This window comes from Anolis sagrei, chromosome 2 (assembly GCF_037176765.1).
Source record: "Anolis sagrei isolate rAnoSag1 chromosome 2, rAnoSag1.mat, whole genome shotgun sequence".
NCBI classification, from domain to species: Eukaryota; Metazoa; Chordata; class Lepidosauria; order Squamata; family Dactyloidae; genus Anolis; species Anolis sagrei.
The window spans coordinates 265,947,776-265,972,336 of record NC_090022.1 but is presented as its reverse complement, the minus strand read 5'-3'; the positions used below and the strand labels follow the sequence as shown (position 1 = coordinate 265,972,336).

Here is a 24,561-nt window from a genome sequence, read left to right as displayed (position 1 = left end):
GTTGTGTTGTCAAGAAGGTCAAGACAATATTTTTGGTACTATTTAGGGATTTAGATATTTTGATACTGTTGTTCACTAACACAAATACTTCTGTTTTCTGTGATGGATGTGTTACACCATAACGTTAAATACAAGTCTGGAATGGATTGCCTTGTTATCTTGTTAAATAAGAAGATATATTGAAGAAAGAAGTACAAATCCTGGCTTTCTTCCTTTCTGCCCACATCATTGTTTTTAGTCTGAAGACAAAGAACCCACAGCAGAATTTATGGCTCTAGATCAGGTTTAAGGACCATGTGTCCTCCCTGCTTCCGAACATACACATTCTTTCTTTCTTTCTTTCTTTCTTTCTTTCTTTCTTTCTTTCTGCCTTCCTCCTTTCTGTTTAAGTATACTGTACATGTGAAAATTCCTTGCCTAGTAAAGTGAAAAACAAGTATGCTGCAAGTGTAGTTTGAGATCTCTCATTACATCCAAGAATAAGGGTTTCCCTTTTTACCATAACCCAGGTTTACCATAATTACACAGAAGAGAAACATGGTTGATGTAGTGTACGAAATTAATGACTGCAATACTGCACCTAGTTTCTAATTTCCTGAAGCCAAGATCTAGTTATATATCTAAGCGTCTGAGGGGGGAAAGAAGGGTTTTTTTTAGGCTGTTAGGAGTCATGGGAGTTGAAGTTCAAAACACCTGGAGGGCCCAAGTTTGCCCACAGCTGATATAAAGACTACAGTTAGTGAAACAAATGGGCAGCATGCACAATAGTATGCAAGTATTTTTAGTCAAGCTATGTTAAATTTTAAATGTGTTACAGTTGGATTGTAGTCAAATAATTCCATATAATGTGTTGCCGATAACAAAGATTTCATGGGTGTTACATGCTAAAGGTTTTTGTTACATTGTATTTCCTGCCCATTGAATTTTGAAAATTGAAACTGTTCTTGTCCTGATAATGCAAAAATAACCAAAAAGTCTTATTAGTTTTTCTGAAAATAGATAAAATATGTAAAATAATCATATACAGAGGAAACGACGTGCCACCTTAAATGTTTAACTCATTTATCATGATTATATTGCACTCTTTTATTATGAAACTTCACAGAATTTTGCTGGACTGCCAGCCAAATTAATAAATCGATTCAGATTTAAACCGTCTTTTCAATTATTAATTGTCATTTTTGCAAGAAAAGTATCCCACTGGTTGAAAACAGTGGAGACTGTTGCTTACGATCATTTAAAAGCTGCGAAATTAGTGCACAGATGGGAGATGGCTTCTTGACAATTTGGAATGACCTTCTGAAATTGCTTCTCATCAGTGACTGGAAGGTGTCTGCTAAATACATTTCAGTATCATAAACTTTTGTCATACCTTTTGTTAGACTATCTCAATATTCGGTGGGTTGGATCCAGTGAAACTATCCAACAGATGAAAGATTTCTTCTGTCAGTAAGAGGCTTTTGATCCAGTGAAGTTTTTCTGCTGGTCTGACTGATAAGGAGGAAATCTTTCTAATCCTCTCCCCTGTCCTTATAGTCTCCTGTGTCCCTTGAAAATCTGCTCCAGATAATTGTGGGGGGTAGAAGCTTTCTGACACAGAGTAGGAGTTAGTACTAGAGACTGCAGAGACCGAGGAAGATCAGCAAAAACGCCCTCCCGTACTTCTAACAGTGGGAATATTTTGGACAGAATAGTCCTTAGCGATGCTTCCCCAGACACTCTGCACTCAAGGCCACGGTTCAGAAAATACATTATAGTCCAGCAGAGATTTATAGTGATGTAAATGCTTGCCTATTAAAGTAAATTGGATTTTTTTTCTCTACAAAATTTTGGCATCGATTTTTGAGTTATTGCCTAATTGAGGAGGCTCCTTCAGTTTGTTTAATTTATTCATTTATTTCAATTGCTTATTTAATTTTTTCTTCCTCTGTATAACAAATAATGTATATACGTTATTGTAATAGAAACATCACTGCTATCATTAAAAAATGTATGCAGAAATTTTCCTTTTGAAGACTGACTTGCATTTTGTTGCACTACAGTTGTACTTCAGTATTCATTCAGAATTCTACATTGCAGCAAGACTTTAAAATGAAAATACAGTAGAGTCTGGCTTATCCAGCCTTCACTCATCCAACGTATTATCCAATGCAGTCTGCCTCCCGCCCGGATCCACAGCTGTTTCAATACATTGCGATGTTTTGGTGCCAAATTTGTAAATACAGTAATTACTACATAACATGACCGTGTATTGAACTGCTTTTTCTGTCGATTTGTTGGAAAACATGATGTTTTGGTGCTTAATTTGTAAAATCACAACGTAATTTGATGTTTAATAGGCTTTTCCTTAATCCCTCTTTATTATCCAATGTTTTCACTTATCCAACGTTCTGCCAGCCCATTTATGTTGGATGAGCAACACTACTATACTTACACACGTTGCTCCTTAAATTAGGTCCTGTGAAAATAGCTGGAATTTTAAAGCAAATTAATTCTAATATTTATGCTGCCTCTTTGGGTGTATAGTGTAGTTTTTCTTTAGATTGTTAATCACAGGTAGTAAAAATGTGCGAAGGTGTGGAATCATTGTTACAAAGGGAAAGCAGTCCTTCCAGGCTTGTATTGATTTTTCTATCACTCTACTTCCATCAATTCCATTTCCCCTTTTTACTTACTGTTGCTTCAGCCTCCTGTGCTTCACCTCCAGTTTCCATCAGTTATTTTGGTGCAGAGCCAGCATCCCTTTTTGTCCAGCTCTTCTTGCTACCTTTGTGCAGAGGGAGGCATGTAGATGCACATATAATGACTTTTCACTCAGCTTTCCATTCTTGTCAGCTTCTCCAGTCTCGGTAATGTCAGGACTGCAGCCTAAAGCAATGGTTCTTCTGCATGTTCAATTCACCACAATTTCAATCTTATGAGCCCTTAAAATCCTCTTTAATGCATTTGTTCCTTCTTTTTCAAATACAATAATGGCAACTTATCACTGACATGCTTTGATATTTAAAAGGAAAATAGGTTCCCCTGGAACTAGAAGGACCAGTATCCACTAATTGCAGTGATGCAAAAGTATCTAAACACAAAGAAATCCAATCTATACATACGTACAAATACAAATGTCAGTAAAACATAGGATTGATACATTCACATTAAACAGAAATAATTTGTTCTTTTCACAAAAGATAAGAAAATTCCTCTTCACATGTGTGGATATATAGTACTTATGTCTTTACTATAGACGAGTAGACTCCAAATCCTTGCACAGTAAATGTCTTATTTTCTTTATTACACAAGAGTGGACTCCAGCATTCAACCAGTTTCAACTCTCAGGAGTCTCCATCAGGTAGTTGGGTCTATAAACAAAACACACACACATTACACACACACAAACACACGCACGAGCGCTGAATGAAAAGTAATGCCTCCACCTTCGTAACTCCTCAACAGATGGCAGTACTGGTATGCGGCAGGTACTGGCTTGTTCAGTAGACTCTCCTCTACAGTTTCATTTTGGCGGAAAGCCTTAGCATTGAATGGTTGTGTTGTTAAAGTGTGCAGTATGGAACTCTGAGCAGACGGTCGGTCAATGCGACTTAAGCAACGTGCAGTCAATGAATTCTTGGCAGCAGAAGGTGTCACCCCAAAGGAGATTCATCAGAGAATGCAAGCTATTTATGGTGATTGTGTTGATGTGAGTACTGTGCATCGTTGAGTGAGTAAGTTTAAAGATGTTGAGGTGGGAACATCTGACTTGCGTGTTAAACAAAGAGTTGGACGTCCTGTGAGAGCAACCACCGAGTTTCTCAAGCAAAAGATAGACAGATTGATTCAGGATGATCGTCGTATCACTCAGAGAAATTTCAATCTTAATCGGCATTTCACAAGAACATGTGGGTCACATTATTGCTTTGCTTGGCTAGTGGAAGATCTGTGCACGATGGGTTGTGGAAACAGTGTCCATTTCTTCCATGACAGCTTCAGACAACTTGTTCATTGTTGGCAGAAATGTATCCAATTGTCTGGAGTTTATGTGGAAAAACGAATGGTAGTAGTTAAAGAGCACATTCTAAGGATTATTTCTGCATTTGATTTATTAAAATATTCCTATCCAAACCCAAGGAACGAAGGTGGAGACATTACTTTTCATTCAGCCCTCATGTGCATGCTTTGATATTTACCATGCACTCTGCTTATCAAATACAACAAAGCCTCAACACACACTTAAACATTAAAGTGATATTCAGCATATGTTGCACAAATTGTCACTGTAGCCAGAGCTGTAAAACACAATAAATTAGTTGGGTCTTAAATGCAGCTGAGTTTAGTTTCATTTGAACTCAATGAGTAAAGTTATTCATTCTAAACTTAATTTGGAACCACCTGATTCTTGTGCCATGTAAATTAACTATTGGATGCTAATTTTTATCCAAATGCCCAATGAAGAACTTACTCCACTGGAATTTTACTTTTCAAATTTATGAAATAATAGAAAAAAAGAATTGTGCTGTGTCAAAACAGAACTTTAATTGTTCTTCATAATAAACACTAAGTGTACTGTTTTGACAACAGATATAATTACACAAGAGCCCCTGATGGCGCAGTGAGTTAAACCGCTGCGTTACTGAACTTGCTGACCAGATGGTCAGCAGTTTGAATCCTGGGAGCAAGGGGAGCTTCTGCTGTTAGACCCAGCTTCTGCCAACCTAACATTTTGAAAACATGCAGATGTGAGTAGAGCAATAGGTACCACTTCAGCGGGAACGTAATGGTGCTCCATGCAGTCATGTTGGTCAAATGACCTTCAAGGTGACTACGGATAACACTGGCTCTTCGGCTTAGAAATTGTGATAAACACCACCCCCCAGAATCAGACACAACTAGACTTAATATAAAGAAGAAACCTTTACCTTTACTATAATTACATGAAAGTAGTATTTCTGAGGCCATGAAGGCTTATTAGTTTCATTTAGTCATTTTGCAGCATAAGTGTATGCTGTCTATGAATGTTTAATGCAATGGAAAGGTAGAAGTAGTCAGCAGTCTTCCTTGTTACATCTGGTGTAGGCATGGTCAAACTTTGACCTTTCAGGTGTTTTGGACTTCAACCCCCACAATTCCTAACATTTTTAGGCCCCTTCCTTTTCCCCCTCAGCCGCTTTAGCTGAAGTTTTCCCAAGCCTGATCTAGCAACTATATTTAAACAAATATTGGTTAAACTATAAAATAAAATATGTATCACTCACTCCATATTTTCAGATTCCTTTCCAAAACTATAATACTTTTCAATTGGCATGTATAGAATTGGTATGGTTTATTTATTTAACACATTTCAAACTACTCTTTGTCTGTAACCACAGGGTGTGTACAGCTATAATTAAAGCAACAACAATAAATCACAAAATGTGAAAGCAAGGAAACAATTCATTAAAATGCATGGGCTAACAGGCAGGTTTCCAGCTGATACCCAAGTAATTGTAGTTTTACTACTACTTCCATTTCAATCAGGTGGCTTTTATATAGTTACGGCTCCGCAGCTGGAAATCACTCTATAGGCAAGGTATTTGGTGAAAACTTTATTCTGGGAATTTTATGTCATGAGCAAGGTAATATGTATATACATAGAGGGGGGGGGGGGGCTCTACAGGGAATCTGAGTTTGCTCAGAAGTTAATAGACAGTATAGCTCATTTAGAATCTGTAATTTGATTCTGTCTGGCAAACACCAGTTACATTTTTGGCTCCTGTATTCTGAAATAAGCTTCCTCATTGCATTTGAGAGTAGCCCCATCTACCATACATTTCAGTAAACCGCTTGGGAGATTATGCAGTATTAGCCACTATGGCCAGATTGTCCCCTACCAGGATTGTTCATGGCTGGGACTCATCAAAGACACCCCAGTTGGCAACACTGGCTATTTGTTTATACCCTGCTTTTTCTCTCCACAAGGAGACTCACACAAATAATCCCCTTTACACACAACCTCCTACACAATAGTTCTTCCAGAGGCAGTGCGATCTAGTTCGGAATCACACAGGGCTCTCATCTTGTTGGAATTCGGCTTCAGTTCGTTTGAAATAGTCAAACACGTTTCTGACAACACTTTAGCATCTGAGGACCTTTACTAATTCTGTTAACAAGAAGAAATATAAGAGGGTGTCGTCAGCTGAATTTCTGACAACCAATCCATAGAGTCAGTGTAGTAAGATACCACAATGGGGATGGGCAGACTTATTAACACTGGGTGCACGCAAAGGAACATGCCAACATTTTGATGCAGGTCTCGCTTCTAGTAGAACTAGCACCAAACATAAACATGCTGTGACCCCCTCCCCTTCCCCCATCACCATAAAGAAAGGAGAGAATTCCTGTTAGAGGAATCACAGAATAATAGAGTTGGAAGAGACCTCACGGACCATCCAGTCCAACCCTGTTCTGCCAAGAAGCAAGAAAATTGCATTCAAAGCACCCCCGACAGATGGCCATCCAGCCTCTGTTTAAAAGCCTGCAAAGAAGGAGCCTCCACCATTGTCCAGGGCAAAGAGTTCCACTGCTGAACAGTTCTCACAGGAAGGTCTTCCTAATGTTCAGGTGGAAACTCCTTTCCTGTAGTTTGAAACCAATTCAAATGTGTTGTGCTCTGCAACCAAAAAAATATGTAAGGAGATAAAAGGTTTCATGTTTAGACAAGGCTTTTAAAGAAGTAAACCAAAAATATTTGGGAGAGTTTTAGTGGAAAACGTGGCCTTGCTCCTTTTTTTTCCATTTTTCCTTTTCCATGTGCCTACATAAATTCCTCCAAAATAAATAAAAGTTGGAAACAATGTGCAAAGCTAATCCTGCCCCTGCCATTGTGTAGATATTGGGGGTTGTCTTAGGCAGCAGCTTTGCAATGTCATTAAAAACCAACAAATTATTGTCAAAGTATTCACATTTTTACTGCCAGCAAACGGAAGCATTACACTTAGAGATTTCCTCCTGAAAGTGGCAAAAAAATGCTCATGTGTCACCATTTGCCACAGGTAGCAAAGGGTGTTGATTTTGCCCAGACTGTAAAAGCATGTTGATGCAATCTTGAAGATGTAATGAATAACTTTTTCAGAAATTGCATAATATTATCAATTAGCAGTGAAGAATTAAGAGTATGACCTCTGTCTCTACCAGGGTCAGAGGCAACAGGTGTAAGTGATTCTTGTACAGCCACATTCAGTATAGAGCTAATAATAGCAATAGACATATCAGCTTCCAAGGAAACCTTCATTATATATGCCCTACCTATTGCTTTAACAGATGTTCTATAAAAATGGAACACATCTTTTTCTCCACATACTTACATATATTGCAGAAAATATGCAGATTGAGAACCAGCATGGTGATGTGATTAGAGTATCGGCCCAGGACTCTAGGAAACTGGGGTTTGGATCCCTGCCCAGTCTTGGGAACCCACTGGATGTCCTTGGACAAATGACTCTAGGATAGGGTTATAAATCCATATGGATTTGAGGGAATATAACAAACCACACAGACGGGAACACCCCAAATATATAACCACTATATGAATGCCCATTTTTCAGTGTTTTGTGTCCTGATCATTTTTTTTAGTACATTGCAGTTAGATTCTACTTCTGCTTGCTCAGATAAATGGGCATCAAACTACTATCTTTCTTTTGCATGTCCACAAATGCACCATAAATTCACAGTAGGTGACTGCATACTGGATTTTTTCCATCTAGAAGTAAAGCAGACCACCAAGAGACCGCTTCAAGTGTTGCAAATAAATGGCATCATTATTAGCACCATTTTCCATTTGAGTAGTTGTTTAAATCGAACCTGCAGTAGAAATATAAAGAAAAAAAGGAAAAATTCAGGAGCATCTTGTTCTCTTTGTAAAAACAAGGGAAGAGGTTGTTACCTTGGACATGTGGATAAGGAATAAATAATAATAGTAATAATAATAATAATAATAATAATAATAATAATAGCAACAACTTTATTCTTATATCCCGCTGCCATCAGGGCATCTTACACACGGCACAAGGTGCCTAAAAACGGAATATAAAATAAACACAGTATAAAATACAATACGCATATAAAACACCAACAAAAACTCAAGAAAACTGCACTCATCAACCAATGTCGGTAAGCTGCTGTAAAAGTGGCCAGAATGTAGACCAGGGGTCCATAAACTTTTTAAACAGAGGGCCAGGTCACAGTCTTCAAACTGTTAGGGCTGGATTATAATTTGAAAAAAAAAACATGAATGAATTCCTATGCACACTGCTCATATCTTTAAAACAATACAATAATTAAAATGAAGAACAATTTTAACAAATAAAAAACTTATTAGTATTTCAGTGGGAAGTGTGGGCCTGCTTTTGGCTGATGAGATAAGATTGTTGTTGTTGTTGTTGTTGTGTGCTTTCAAGTCATTTCAGACTTAGGTTGACCCTGAGCGAGTGCCGGGTAAATGACCTTGGAGGGCCATATCCGGTCTCCGGGCCTTAGTTTGAGGCCCCCTGCCTTAGATTATTAGATTATCACAAATGCACAACAATCTTGGTACTAGCTTTTGAAACCAATGGTTTTTTTTTTATCAAGCAAAGTTTTTTTTAAAAGTCATACAAGATTAGAACCACATATTCCACATCTTATGAGAGTTAAGAGCAGGTATAGGTGTTAACAGTGCAACCATTAGCAGTTCCTTTAGGGGTCTTTCACTGTACAAAACATAATGCTGTGATTTTCCCCTCAATTCCCATGATTTCATCCCATAGAGATTTGGGACTGGCATTTTGAGGAGGAGTATTCTCTGGATAAATAGGAGCAATCAAACTATGGTATTTTATTTGTTTGTTGTTTTCTTTTTTTAAAAAATTTACCCACTCATATTCTATTTTCCTCAAACACCAGGTAGCCAGGCAGTTGAAATGGAACCATAGAGCTATAATCGTAGATGAAGAAAGTCTTACTAAAGATTTCAATGAGACTTTGTCCCAAACAAGTGTACATAGGATTGCAGCCTAAGAGTTTGAGCTATGAATCAGGAAGTCTGACGTTCATTTATAAGAATATTCCACATCCCACCCTTTATCAATACCCAAGGAAGGAATAAACGTAACATAGGTTCAAAACAATTTAAATCTGAAAAAGAAACAGTTTAGTCAAAAAATACAACAAGTAGTTTGTCACTTTAACACAGTTTACGATGTATACAGATTTGGCAAACCCCACATGCTTTAATAAAAATCCATATTGAAACCAGCACTGGTGCCCCTTGAAATGGGAGGCATTGAGGTGTCACCATAGAGAAGGCTGTCTTCACACAATATATTGATCTCACTGGTGTGAAGAGCGGGGGGGGGGGGGGGTCCCAGAAAGTCTCCTTTGTCCAGCAAGAGTATATGGGGAGAGGTTGCCATCAGATCCCCTCTGATCTTGGAGGCTAAGCAGAGTCAGCCCTAGTTTGCATTTAAGGACCTCATCAGATGGAGGTCCAGAAGCCAAGGGACAACTTCCTCTCCTTACCATGGTTGGTCATGGGATGCCATCCCACAACACATTCCAGCTTGTCAATATCTCTCACCACAGTTGAAGAGAGATATTGACAAGCTGGAATGTGTTCAGAGGAGGGTGACTAAAATGATCAAGGGTCTGGAGAACGAGCCCTATGAGGAGTGACTTAAAGAGCTGGACATGTTTAGCCTGCAGAAAAGAAAACTGAGAGGAGGCATGATAGCCATGCATAAATATGTGAGGGGAAGTCATAGGTAGGAGGGAGCAAACTTCTTTTCTGCTGCCCTGGAGACTATAACACGGAGCAATGGCTTCAAACTACAAGAAAGGAGATTCCACTTGAACATTAAGGAATAAATTCTTAACAGTGAGAGCTGTTCAACAGTGGAACTCTCTACCCCGAAGTGTGGTGTAGGTTCCTTCTATGGAGGCTTTTAAGCAGAGGCTGGATGGCCATCTGTTGGGGGTACTTTGAACATGATTGTCCTGCTTTTTGGCAGGGGGTTGGACTGGATGGCCCACAAGGTCTCTTCCAACTCTATGAATATATGATTCTATGACATTTCCCGGCTGTCCCCGACTTCTTCAATGAGAATACAAGTAATCACCCATATCCTCAGAGCTCCCTCTTAGCACGCTGCCTGCATAGTGCCAGGACAGAGCCCAACGAAGTCCTGCTGGAAGTAGCCCTGTGTCATATGATGGGCTCCTGCGGACTCCATCCCAGCAGCACGCTAGGACAGGGAAAAACCCCTGTCTGATGAAGTCCTAAGTGGAGAGACGGTAGGCTATGTTTCAGAGGAAGGAAGTGGCAAAACCACCTCTGAGTACTCTTTGCCTAAGAAAACGCAGTGAAATTGATGGGATCACCATAAGTCAAAAAGACACATACATGCACACTTCTTCACCTATTGAGGTCCCAGTCAAACTTTCATTTTAATCACACCTCTACCATGAATTCTAGTTACGTCACTCTTCATTTCCCAGTTTATAATATGGATAATATAATTTTCAGAAGTGTTGTAAGAATTATAATAAAATAATACATATGAAATCTATAGAAATAGTTGAATGCTTGAGAATACTATACAAATATGTACTTTTGTTATCTATTTAAAACTGTAAGACAATCAAGATCGTCCTCTGAATGGCTGTTGAATTGTGATTGAGAGACACTTCTATCCCATGGACAAAAGATACTTCTGTATCTTATTAACAAGCCCAAGGGAGAGAATCAAGAGTGTTGCTAGCAGGAATAGTGAAGAGGACTCAAGCATTTGGATGACAAGAATAATTTTGAAAGCAGGAGAAATTGTGGACTTTATGGCAGCCTATGACACGGTGCAACATAGGAAAATTCTGCATAAAGTCTACCATATCACACGGGACTATGATTTTACAAAACTATTCAGACCCTCCTAGAAAACCGCAGCTATTATTTATTATTGTATTTATTTATACCCTGCTTTATCTTCCCCATATTGGACTTGAAGCAGCTTAACATAAAAGTATCATCATTAAAACAGTATTAAATATAAACATAAATATAAATTAAATATATTAAAATCCCAGTTAAAACCATTACAACTAATTCAACATTAAAAACCACAGCACCCCCTCAATTAATCTTAAAAACCTTCATCTTTAAAAACCTGTCTGAATAAAAAGGCTTAGCCTGCCTCCAGAAGGTAATTCTGGATTCCCTGGGCAGGGAGTTCCAGAGTTACAAAACAGCCGCCATTCTCATTCCCACCAACCATTCTTGAGATGGAGGTGGGACTGAGATATGAATTGCTGTTACTACTGCACCATGTTTTCCCTGGTTAAGAAAGTGATCGCAGCTAATCAGGGATCATCTATTGGAAGGGATGCCACCATTATTCTAATTGATGCCATCACTGAGAACAAATAAAGCTGATTTAGAGTAAGGGAACTGTTTTCCTTGCCTTTTCACATGAGACAAGAGGACAAAATAAATTTATTCAGGACAGTGTATCTTCAACAGGAGAACATATTTGTGAAGAACTGCCAGAAAGAGCCAGGAAATGATTTCAGCACTGATAAAAGTATTAATTAAAATCCAAACCTTTGACTCAACTCTCTTATTTCTCCCGTCTAGACTGATACAGACATCTTGAACTTACAGTGCTTATGCACCCCTTAGCTGCATTAGATAAAACAGGCATCAGACAAAACTTCACTTATCCAATAAAGTAAATGTCTCACAAATCAGACATGCTTGTACTGTACAGCAAAACATTGCAAAAAAAAAAAGGGACAACTTGGCCTCCCAGGGCAAAGATTTGTGTAACCGAGGGATAGCCACACACACAAAGAAAACTTCCCTATCAGTCAAGCATCTGTCCATGATGGTTGACAGAAGTCAGTGCTTTTTAATCTTAAACTGCACCCTAAAGCAGCATTCATGTCATCTGTAATCTAAAAATGGGTTTCAGCATGGAGTGATTTCCCTAGTCCATGGTGTCCTTGCTTGGCTTATGAGATAGCGAGGGAAAATTATCTGAGTCAAGCAAACCATCCCTGTTGCAAGCCTGTTGCAGTGGGAGAAGACACAGTCCCAAAGACATGTTTTAGATGTCCACACACATTACATAATTTATAAAGGGTATGTACATTCCTTCAAAGGAAGAGGGACTTGGTCCATTTTAGGGGAATGAACATGTTTATTTTAAAAGGACAGACTTGGTTCCTGTGCTTACATAGCTCTTATAGCTCATGGTCATGAAAAGCCAAAAACAGTTTTCACACAAAGAGAACAGAATGTGTAATGTCATATAATATATTGTATATACATATAATATTTATAATATTATAATGTAATACAATATAATACTAATACTAATAATATGATATTATAATTACATATTTTATATTACATGTAATATTACTAATAATGTTACAATATAATCGTATAGTACAATATATTAATATATAATACTGATATTGTACTGTGCTAATAATATAATATATTGTATGTATGTCTATCTTGTAAGCCACTCTGAGTTCCTTCGGGGTGAGAAGGGCAGCCCATAAATGTCATAAATAAACAAACATCAGTTTGTGATATCTTCACTGGAATATGTATAGTTTGCATGCTGTATTCCTCAACATAAGCACAAGTCTAGACAAAAGATGCTTCTGTACCCAGACCATAATCTAGGTAGCATTTAAGTAGAACCAGCACAGTATAGTAGTTTCAGTCCTGGACTAAAGTTCTAGGTCACTCTTTCAGTCTAAAGAGAATACAGTGGCAAACCTCTTCCAAATAGAATCATAGAATCATAGAGTTAGAAGAGACCATGAGGGCCATCCAGTCCAACCCCCGCCATACAGGAAAAGCCAATCAAATTATCCCTAACAGATGGCCATCCAGCCTCTGTTTGAAAGTTTCCGAGGAAGGAGCTTCCACCACTCAGAGAGAGAGTTCAATTGTTGAACAACTTGTACAGTCAGGAAGTTCTTCCTAATGTTCAGGTGGAATCTCCTTTCCTGTAATTTGAACCCATTGCTCCTAGTCCTAGTTTCAAGGGCAGCAGAAAACAAGTTTGCTCCGTCTTCCTTATGACACCCTTTCACATATTTATACATGGCTATTATGTCTCTTCTCAACCGTCTCTTCTGCAGACTAAACATACCCAGTTCTTTAAGATGCTCCTCATTGGACGTGGTCTTCTGACCTTTGATCATTTAGTCGCCCTCCTCTGGACACCTTCCAGCTTGTCAATAAATCTTTCGGAAAAGTTCCTATATGTTGGAGTCAACTTGAAGGCATACAACAACCATGAGAAATCAATTTCTTTTTGTTCCTACATAGAGTTTTGTTAATACCTGTCCATGGCACTGCACTGCTTAGACTAATCATTGGCCTGGTTGGCTGAGGGATTCTGAGAATTGTTGCCCTCCACCAACCCACAAAAGGTTTTCTAAGATCTTAGTCAAGTTAGTAGTGAGTAAGAAACATTTGAGTCTTGTAAAGTAGGCTTTCAAGTTCTTGTTGAAAATCTTTTCATTTTTCAAATATTTTCAGCAATTTCAGCATTGTTTAGTACTTAAATTGTAAATTTGACCTGCCTTCCCCAGGTTCAAAAATTATTTATATGAATTACACTCTTTGAGTATGTGTTTGTATTTGTGTTCATGTTCATGGAGTACTATAGAAAGTAGGCACTGATTCTGCCCATCCAAAAAATATTGGGAGGAAAGTGAAGTGAAAAACCGTTGCATGAATGGGAGAATATATTAAAAAATCACGTATCCCTTTGCAATGTTGCAAATGTTTTCCTTAGAGCTACTCCTATGCCGTCTGCCATTTCAGAACAGGGTTTTTTTGATAGCTAAAGTCTGCACTTGCATAGAAATGTGTGGCATCGTTCCTATGAAATTTGGCCGATAGGTTTCCTCAGAGAAGAAAACCATGTCTTGCAAATTCTGCCAAGATAAAGAACTTTTGTGGTTCCATTTTTAAAAAATCATCAAACTTCAAAAGAATATAATACAAGAACCCTTTGAACTATTTTTCAGCCGAAGGATTGATTACACTGGCCAACACACATTTTGGTGCATCAAATGTTAGCCCTGTCTCTGGGTATATTTGACCTGCTGATTTCAATAATGACACCAGTTCCCCCCTATCAGCTCTAGGTTTTGAGATATGACATATATACCATATACCAGTCGCCATCTGCTTGCCCATAAAATCACATGATAACCATATCTAAGAAACCTGTGCTGATGCAGTCTGCCCAGTGTAATTTTCTGAATCAGCAGCCCCAAATAACCCCAGGTACAGGCCTAAAAACCAAGATACCAAGATACTTTTGTTGTTGATGGGCTGTGTTATGGTTGCAATTTTTTTTTCAATTCAACCTAAAAAAGTTACTATTTTTGGAGGGTCACAATGATAGCAGGTGAATAAATTGCTCCCCTCTTGAGTATTTAACTTGTGAAATAGCTTTTAAGAATCACACTGTGTCTTTAATTTTTGCAAAATGATAGATGCATGAAGTCTGCAGTGTGTATTACACAGTGGCTGGCATAAAGAGTTATTTCTAGAGGCCCAAGATGCAGTTACAGTGTGGGCTTTTGTGTGTGTGTGTGTGGCCTTTTTACATTTCTTTGAACAGCTGCTTCTCCAAGTCCCTTCAGTTTCAGAAGCGTTTGTCATACAGTATGGGAGTTGCTTGAGGCCAACAAAAGTCCAAGTCCCCTTGGCATGCAGAACTAAGGTTGCTGTTCATTTGGTCCCAAAAATTGGAGTTATTTCTAAATAGACACAGAGGATTCAACTGAAGCAGTCTTCATCTTGCATTTTTTTTATTGTTCCCTCAATACAACTAATCTGCACCCGCAAAAAAAATAAAAATCCTTGTCTTGGTTCTTGTGCTGTTGGCACACATGAGCTTCTTTAGTTTTCAAAGTGAAAGCCCTCTTTTTGGGCTTTAATGCAATTTTTCAAAAACCCAAGTTTTACTTTACACTTCCTTGGATGATGATGATGGTGATGATGATTATTATTAATATTAATATTATTTGAAACATAAACAAGATGAGTCCACAGCAAACAAGGTCACTCTACTGGCTGCTGTATTGGATTGCATGTCGGACACTTCCCAGGTGTCTAGGACTGTGTGATGTATCGGCAAATAATGCATGCAGATCCCAGTAGGGTGGCCTTTTGCAGCTGACAGATGGTAATTTTGTCAGCATCGAATGTGTTTTAAGTGCAGGCCAAGGTCTTTAGGCACTGCACCCAGTGTGCCGATCACCACTGGGACCACCTTGACTGGCTTGTGCCAGAGTCTTTGCTGTTCAATCCTTAAATCCTCGTATTGTGTCAGCTTTTCCAGTTGTTTCTCTTTAATTCTGCTGTCTCCTGGGATTGCAACATCGATAATCCATACTTGGTTTTGTAACACTATCGTGAGGTCAGGAGTATTGTGCTCCAAAACTCTGTCTGTCTGAATTCGGAAGTCCCAGAGTAGTGTGACATGTTGTTGTTGTTGTTGTTGTTGTTGTTGTTGTTATTGTTATTATTATTATTATTATTATTATTATTATTATTATTATTGCAATGTGTGTCTTGAGCCTCAATCAGTATCGGGGTGGGGTGGTTGGAAGCCTGGATATGTTGTCTAAATCTGTTAAACAGGTGTTGTATGTATGTAGAGCTTCACATATTTCAGCATCTGAAGGAACATCTCATATCAGAATCCCTGTGAACCTTTGATTATTCAAATATGCAATTGTCCATATGCCCCTCCAACCTATTTTCCACCTTGCAACCACTGTATGTTAGCAATAAAGGGTATGTATTAATACATTGAATTTGTGCCTTTTAATGTGGGCTCACAGGATTTGGGGAAAACGTGTGAGATGCAAGAGAACATAGTTGAATCCTTTGGAAGGGGATGGATCAGGTGAGTAGGAGGCAGGAGGATGAGTGGTACACAGGTCTGCATAAGAAGGGATTAAGGTAGAGGAGAAGGAGCGCGTTTCATAACCGTCACCCCTTTTCAACACGTACATGAAACCACCAAGAGAGGTTGTTGGGGGGGGGGGGGGGAGTGTTGCCATGTGTGCCACCAGTATGCTTCCTGCCATGAACTTTACCCACCTCCACCGTGCCAGGTTCAAATCAAGGATTCATGCCCTCCCTCACCTGAAGGACCCCTAAGCACCACCGACTGTATTTCTGCCTGACCAATTTCAATGTAAAATAATCACATTCACATTCTCACACTCTCTTACTGTCTCAATTTGGCAAGGATAGTTCCAAGTAATACTCTGCCATCCCCCTTTTCCTATTGGCAGACAACAATCATTTTACTCAGGCAGAATTTTGGCTGTTAAGCTGGGATGTGCTAGAAGGAGGTTTTCACATGTGGGTTCTGCTTTCTCCCTGATGTCTTTATTAGTACTTTTATTCAGTTTTATTTTTTAAACTGTACAAGGGAACCCAGTGAGGGAGCCATCCAGTGGGAGTGCAATTGGGCAATAACAATAATAGGAAAACAAGGAAAACTCTTTGTTGATATATGGATATGCATGCCGGGAAGAAGAAAAATGCAGCCATCCTGTGATTTGTGGTGTTCTGATTCATTTAATACCTTGACAATGGTAGAACACCCATTGGTGCTGATGGGTCTTTAGGGGAGGGAAATGTCTGGCATTGAGATCAATTTCAGTTCAGATTACAATTAATAAGTGTGTCAAGAAGTGGGATCAAACTGAGGCACTGGAGCTATATTATTATGCAGGTGTGCATCCATCCTGAGAGAGGTCTCAAATCAGGAGAACTTTTCATCTGGGATCAGTGTATGTGCAGTTGTGATGAGAACAAACAATATAATGCATTTTCTACAGAAAATTATGGGAAAACCACCAGTAACTTCAATAGGATTACTCAGTACTACTCTCAATTCTGATTTTTGAGAGTATTTCAAGAGAAACTATTTTAAAATATCTAGATTTTAAACATGGTGTTGTTTTAGGTATTGTCGAAGGCTTTCATGGCCAGAATCACTGTGTTGTTGTAGGTTTTTCGGGCTGTATGGCCATGTTCTAGAAGCATTATCTCCTGGCGTTTTTCCTGCATGTGTGGCAGGCATCCTCAGAGGTTGTGAGGTCCTCTGTGAGGTTGTGAGCATCTCACAACCTCTAAGGATGCCTGCCGCAGATGCAGGCAAAACATCAGGAGAGAATGCTTCTAGAACATGGCCATACAGCCAAAAAATCCTACAACAACTCATGGTGTTGTTTTATGTTCCTATTTTAATCCAGTGTTTCTCAGTTATGATTCAATGGAAACTTAGGGTTCCTTGAGATATTGCATAGGCTTCCACAAGAGATTGTGATTGTAGATATAACTCTTATGCAGAGTTTCCCTGAGACTTCAACATTATATGGAGGGTTCCTCCAGGATCAACATGCTTGAGAAAGGCTGTTTTAGACACCTATCAATCGAGTGACCCTGACAGTGACACTATCATAAACTGAAACTCCTGCTGTGCTGTCTCACCCAAGCTGCTTTTAATATCTTTAGTGTCAACATGTCCCAACTTTCTATCAGCTTGGGTGATGCGGGATTGCCTTTCTGTTTGAGAAAGGAACTCCACAGAATCAATGTCCACACTATTGCTTTCAAGAAATGATAACTATTTATTAATTGGTCTTGGGCCTGTCTCCACCCAGGCACTATATTGAGTCCCCCACAACAGAGTCCATACTTGAAGTTTGAAGTTGACTGGTTGTTCTTGAAGTTTCTGATTGTGGATGATTTCTCAGATGAAGAACAGATGAAAGTTTACCTTGCTCACTTCTCTGGTAGAAGGGCCTCTTGGACACCCAATGCCCAAGGAGATCAGGCTGGAGGTAGAGTGAGCAAGTTCATCCTATTGAGGCCTGGCACCTCGCTGAAGGCACTGGAAACTCCACAGACTGTCACTGACCAGCGATAGGCCAGTACAGCCAGATGAGTTTCTAGATTAGTTAGTTAGTTATTGGCTTGCATGACTTATCCAAGCCTGGATCTCACTGGGAGCAACTACAGACACATCTTGCTTCCAAGATTCCCTGGTGGAAATAATCCTAAACAAAATATGGCTCTCTTTCTCTGGGCAGAATGGGCTGGCAAACTTATTTATTCAAACCAGGAAGGGTTTCCTTAAGCTTCACCCTTGTAAAAGGATAGTGACTATTTCCAAACTGTGTGTGAGGCAGCCTAACAAAAGGAACTGGGACTTATACAGTTTTATTACATCTGCTTTCTGCTAACTTGTAATATAACCAAATTATCCTGTGGAAAGTAGTGTTGGTTATTTATGTTTATTAATTACTTTTTTCATGTAGCAATGCTATTTATCATTACAGCATGGTTTAGTCCAACATATATTAGCTGAAAGGGCTTGTGATTTCCCTCTGCCCTCCGCTCTTCCCTTGCTACCAGGAAGAGGAATGAACTAGAATTCAGTTACACTTCAGCGGATTCCTGGCTTGTCATAAATGTAACCACAAGCAAGAACTTTGGCAAACACAAAACTGAACTCTGGCATCTTTCTATTCCTGGTGTGCTTACCTGCTGATGTCTGCAGAGGCTCTTGTCTTGTTGGACACAGAGTGATACATAAGTGAAACCATTAATCTGTCAAGCCCATTCATGCCTAATGTTTTTTGCAGTGGCTCTCTGGTGTCCCAGATAGCCCTGAGTGTCTTTCCATGCCCTGTCAATTGAGACTCTTTTTTTTTTTAACCAGGGAAGATGAGTCATGGGTCAGAAAGCAAAAACAGCCCTGCGATGTTATGATTCCTGCCATTGTGACAATTCTCTCATTTTGTCCATAGCTCAGCAATCAGCAAGCACTGGGAGGCAGAACTCGCCACGCTCAAGGGTAACAATGCCAAGCTTACAGCAGCTCTGCTTGAGTCTACTGCCAATGTGAAACAATGGAAACAACAGCTTGCTGCATATCAAGAGGAAGCAGAACGTCTACATAAGCGAGTAAGTTTAAAACGCTTGAATGTGCAGAGTTCATGAATTTGCCATCTTGTTGTGAGCTAAGAGGAAATTTTGTAAACCATATTGCCTTAACAGACTACCCTTTCATCTCACAGCTATTCATACAAGCCACCTTTAAGGTTATAAAATGAAATATATCATGAAGTTCTAATGTGTTAGTTTGTTTAATGATTCTATTCCATCCTCCTCTACTTTGAAAAGAAATGTCTACAGTTCTATTGTGTGTGTGTGTATGCACATACACACACACACATACAACAATCCCCAGTGGTGCAGTGGGTTAAACCGCCAAACTGCTGAACTTGCTGATCAAAAGCGTTGCCAAACACAAGAGTTGTAATGGGAAAGCAGCCCTTTGTAAGACCCTGTTTAGTCCCCCAAAGTTGTTGTTGTTGTTGTTACTACTACTAAAGTTGTACAGGACCGTTTTTTGGGTCTTGTGCCCTGCCTTTTGTGTTTTTTTCAACCTCAGCCCCTCCCCTTCTTTTTTTAAACACAATAATAAACAAAAACCATGGATAATAAAACAGCGCAACCAAAAATGTTTTTTTCTTGGTATCTTCATTTTTAGGCCTGTTCCTGGGGTTATTTGGGATGCTGATTCATAAAAATTGGATAGACCACATCAGCTCTAGATTCAGCATCCCAAATAACCAAATTGAATCTAAAATTGACCAAAATTGGTTCTTAACATTTTGGTTCTAATGTTGGAGAATGCTCCCTAGTTAAGTGTTCCCTGGTCAAAAAAAGGTTGGAAACCACTGGTGTAGAAAATCTAGCTGATATAGTATCCTCAGCAGATTGTTGTCCAGCCTCTCTTTGAAGTCTAGAGAAGGAAACCTCACCACTTTTCAGGGCAGTTGGTTCCATTATGAACTGTTATTAATTTCAAGATTTCATATAGTGTGCAATTGAAATCTGCCGTCTTTATCTTAAAACCATTCGAAAAATTAATAAGTGATGACAGAATGGTATGTATGATGAGGGGTATTTGGGGAAAGAGCAGTATGATACCATTTGTCAGTATTCACATCTGCCATTTCAGTTATAAAATTGCAGGTAGAAAACTTTCTGTGGCTTGTGTTTTCACATCATCTGTCACATTCAGCCCATCTGCTCTATTTGTGGTTTTTTGTGCAGTTTTGCTACAAATGTGTAACTTAAGAATATTTTAAAAGTCTGTTCTTTTGGGTAGTTACAGATAAATGCATCTTGCATGTAAATTTGTTAAAGCATGTCACTGGATGCACACCAAAATCTATCACATATTCTATTCTCCTGGGAGGATCACTGGAAAGTATTTATCACAGCATGCCATGCTGATAAGAACCATTTGGAGGATAGAGGAGGGAAGTTCTGAAGCTGTCTTAAGGGGTAAAGAACACATCATATGCAAATTGATGTAAACAAAAGCTCTGACAGCTGCTTTTTCTGAAGAAAAGTGGCTTCAGAAAGGTCCCATTTTAAGTAGAAATGTGGTGAAAGGGAAGAGTATGCTTAACCTTATCCTTGATAGATGATTTTCTGCTCCAAATAGTCCCACCACAGCTGCTTTTCTCCCCATGGGAAACCAGATGCAGGCAGATGCTTGCTTGGAACCCAATTTTTAGTGGAAACTGGTAACCTGAGTTGGAAAGGGAGGGTGTCTATTATAGAAGAAAGTATGCACCCTCTCCTTCCCGCTGACTGACTCTGCTGAAATAGCCTGTTTCCATCTTCTCCCTTTCTTTCAAAGTGACAGAAGGGCTCCATGTCATAGTCTAATTGTCGTTGGTCCCTCAAAGACTGTGTCACTAGTCATAGTGGACTCTGCAAAGTGAACCTGAGTAAGTTGTTCCAGTAAATCTTAGGGCTGTCCTTTCCCCCCTACATCTGCAATACCACTGCTTCCATTGATCATTAGGTGAAAAACTTGTTTTGTGAAATACGGATCTCGGGGTGGGGGACTTTTGCTTGCCTTTCTTTTCTACACAGTGTTTATGCCACATTACCTAGTAATGTGGCTTTGGGTTCTCCCTTATTCTCCGAAATTACTGGCATAAATTATAAACAATACAGTGTTAAGTTATGGAGTTGATTACATGGTATGATGATTTCCCCAACAACAACAGCAGCAGCAGCAACAACAACAACAACACTTTATTTATATTCCACCCTATCTCACCAAGGGGACAGGATGGATCACAGTTACACATACATGGCAAACATTCAATGCCATTTGGGACAGACAGGACAGAGACAGAACAGAATGGAGGTATGTTGTGTCGACATCCAGCTTTTTGGCGCCTTGGAGGTTGTGCTCGAATCCAGCCACAGGGAGTGCTGTCACTCCATCCTCTATGACGGAGCCATCAGGACTTCCTCTGTCCTTTTGGTCACTGGGCATTCTCTGATCTTTTTCTTTTTATAGTGTTGTAAAATACCTCTCCTGCTTTTTTTTTTTTAGCAATACCTAATTTCTCTACTTACAGCTTCTAAGCTGTTTATTAAGGTAAACAGTGAGCTGGGCTGACAGTCGGGTGCACACACAGACCTGGGGTTTCGAACTGGCAACTTTTCAGTTGGTAGATCTTATCATTGCTGGTGATTTACCAGCTTTGCTAAAGCCCAGTTATAAATTACAATGATAAAAGTTTGCACAGCAGGCTGTCCTCTTTTGGGATTTACTAAGCATAGTTGACAAACCTGGATGAACTTATACATTCAATGTTCTGAGGAAACGTATAATACTTTCATATTTAAAAAGCAAATCAACTTGAGTTTTCATCACACTGGCGGCTGCAGATCAGGATTGAGTTGAGTAATCAATGTTCTTGTTCTCATAAAAGGCAGAGCACCCACTGTTTACCTCATTCACATTCCCACTCTCTTTAAAAGTGAAGAAGAAGCATAGTTGTTGAATGAATACAGCCAAGCTCTTGGATAGTAAATCCAGTGACACATTTTCTTCTCAGATTTCAGAGCTGATGTGTACCAGTTGCCTCAAAAAGCTGGCTATTATGGTATATTATCTTTGCTGCAATATTGTCCTAAACAACCTGGAGCCAGTCATAGCTATTTATTTAGAAAGTGCCTTTTTTCAGGGAATGGTTTGGTTTTTGCTTCCTATGTAGATTTCCTTGTTAGTCTTTTCTTCGGGAGTCAACAAAATGAACAAGATTTTTTGTCTTTAGGTTTCTAAAAGACTTTGAGTTTGATCAAAGGAGAACAGTAGATGTAGTGGGGCTCCCTGCCAGCGGGAGTGTGCCATAGATCACTGTGTTACAAAAATGCATTATAATTATAAATAATCCAGAGCTAAACGTGCAAACCCCAACCCAAGCAGTGTATACTTCCCATGCAGGGACATGAGAGAAGCTTTCCACAGGGTGTCCCCTGGGCAACATCCTTCCAGCTGGCCAACTGTCTCACACCAAAGGCAACTTGCAGTATATTCTCAAGTCACTCCTGACATGATAAAATAGTTATTTTTAATAAACTATTTCATTATATTATAAGTTGCTGCAGTTTTGAAATGAGAGGATTAAAAATTATTTTGTAATATGACTTTACTGGTTAAGAAGTTGTTGTAAAACCCATCTGGTTTGAGGATCATGACTTCTCACGTACATACAGATTCTGCGGGGATCCCATTCTTTCTTTTCAAATGTGACATTCATTTTCTATTTATTGTGCATTTCTGAATGCATTTCTTAGGAAAAACACAAGAATACCACTAAGGTTTCCCCTAAGGTTTCTGTCACTTTTGTTTCAGCTGTTATATTTTCCTTGGGTCAAGATTAAATCTAGAACTGCAGATACTCTGACTCTTTCTATTTGTCAAGAACATTTAAGGAATGCTCCATTTTGGAATCGAGTTTGAAGTTAAGCAGATGCCAAAATAGTTATACGCACACCCCTCCCCCACCACCAATGCTATTGCTTGCTTCTGTAGTAGTTTTTTTTTTAATGGGCAGGACAATTATTATCATCAGTGAGTATTGCTGGTTTGGTCGTGTCAGGAGCAACTTGAGAGACTGCAAGTCGTTTCTGGTGTGAGAGAATTGGCCGTCTGTAAGGACGTTGCCCAGGGGACACCCGGATGATTTGATGTTTTTATCATCCTTGTGGGAGGCTTCTCTCATGTCCTCACATGAAGAGCTGGAGCTGATAGAGGGAGCTCATCTGCCTCTCCCTGGATTCGAACCTGCGACCTGTCGGTCTTCAGTCCTGCCAGCACAGGGGTTTAACCTACTGCGCCACATGAGGCCCCATAGTATTGCTGGTGGCTTTGCAATAAAAATCATGCATTTTAGCCCAAACTTTGAAAGAGCTGTCTAAGGTGCTGAACTATTTTGTAACTTGGGTTTGGAACCTTAATCAGCTACCTTAAAGTTCTGTTTTAAAGGCTGGGTTGGTAACTGGGAAGCCACTTGCTGCCATTAGCTGTTAGGTGAAGTGACCACTATAGACATGTTGGAGGGCATATAGTGGATAGAGCTATATGTGCCACATAGTGATGATATGAGGGGGGAAAGGAAAGGGTCTGAGGCTGTTAGGAATGGTGGGAGTTGAAGTCCAAAACATCTGGAGGGAGGGCCCAAGTTTCCCCATGCCTGAGCTAAGAGGAAAAAATAGCTGTCTCTTCCTGTACTCTATCCAGGGGGATTTTATGAAGTGTGGGAAAGGGGAAAATGCACCTTTCCGTCTCCATGAAACAGTTTTGTACTGCAATGATAGGGATTTCTTAGCCTTGTGGAACACATCCTTCACCTTCCCAGTCCCTTCTCCCTTAAAGATATTTACTGTTTTGAACAGCCAATGTAATTTCAGCAGTATCTACTTCTCCCAGCCACAGACTTAAGGGATAGACACATACATTTTCCCTTCAGCACGACTCAGAAGAATGGGTCCCACACAATTAAAAATAGTCTAACTCTGCTGGTGACCATATTGCCTCCCTCCTCCCACAGTGCACCTGCTTTTCCAGCTCTGATGTGTGTATTGTGTGAAGGTCTAAAGGGGAGTAAGGCTAGATTTATGAAGGCTTATCCATGTAGAACTCTGGATTCAGGAATGGTACAGCTAGCTTACCCTTCAGAGCTTTGCATTGTGCAAGAAAATCAAGGATGGAAAAGGTAGTTTACCAGAGGCAGAGCCAACTAAGGACTTCATCAGAACAGCAGGACGGAAGCAGAGAAAAGTGTTAGGAAGAGTGGGGAAAACATGAGTAATGAGATGTTGAGGACTGATGTTTTTATTGGTTTTATTGGTTTTGTATGGTTTTTATATTATGCTAAATATTTTAAACTGTATTTTGTGTTGTTGGGGGCATCGAATTGTGTCGACTGTAAACCATGCCGGCAAGATGGAGTGCCACGGGCAACCACTAGAAGTGGCCATGCATGATGGGATGGCCTCCGTGGAACTCCGTTTTGCCAGCATGTGAAAATGGAGACAACATGGAGGAAACATCCATATGATGAGGTCCTAAATTATTGTGGTGTGTGGCCTCATATTCTTTAATTGCAAGCTCC

General features: G+C 39.5%; 1 protein-coding gene across 1 annotated transcript in view; it reads left to right on the top strand.

The window, feature by feature from the left end:
- HOMER1 (homer scaffold protein 1) overlaps positions 1-24,561 on the top strand; it is a 90,911-nt gene that overhangs the window by 48,088 nt on the left and 18,262 nt on the right. The window contains exon 6 of the mRNA XM_060761612.2: positions 18,871-19,027. Coding sequence (XP_060617595.1) covers positions 18,871-19,027 — 157 coding nt within the window. The remainder of the gene's footprint in view (positions 1-18,870; positions 19,028-24,561) is intronic.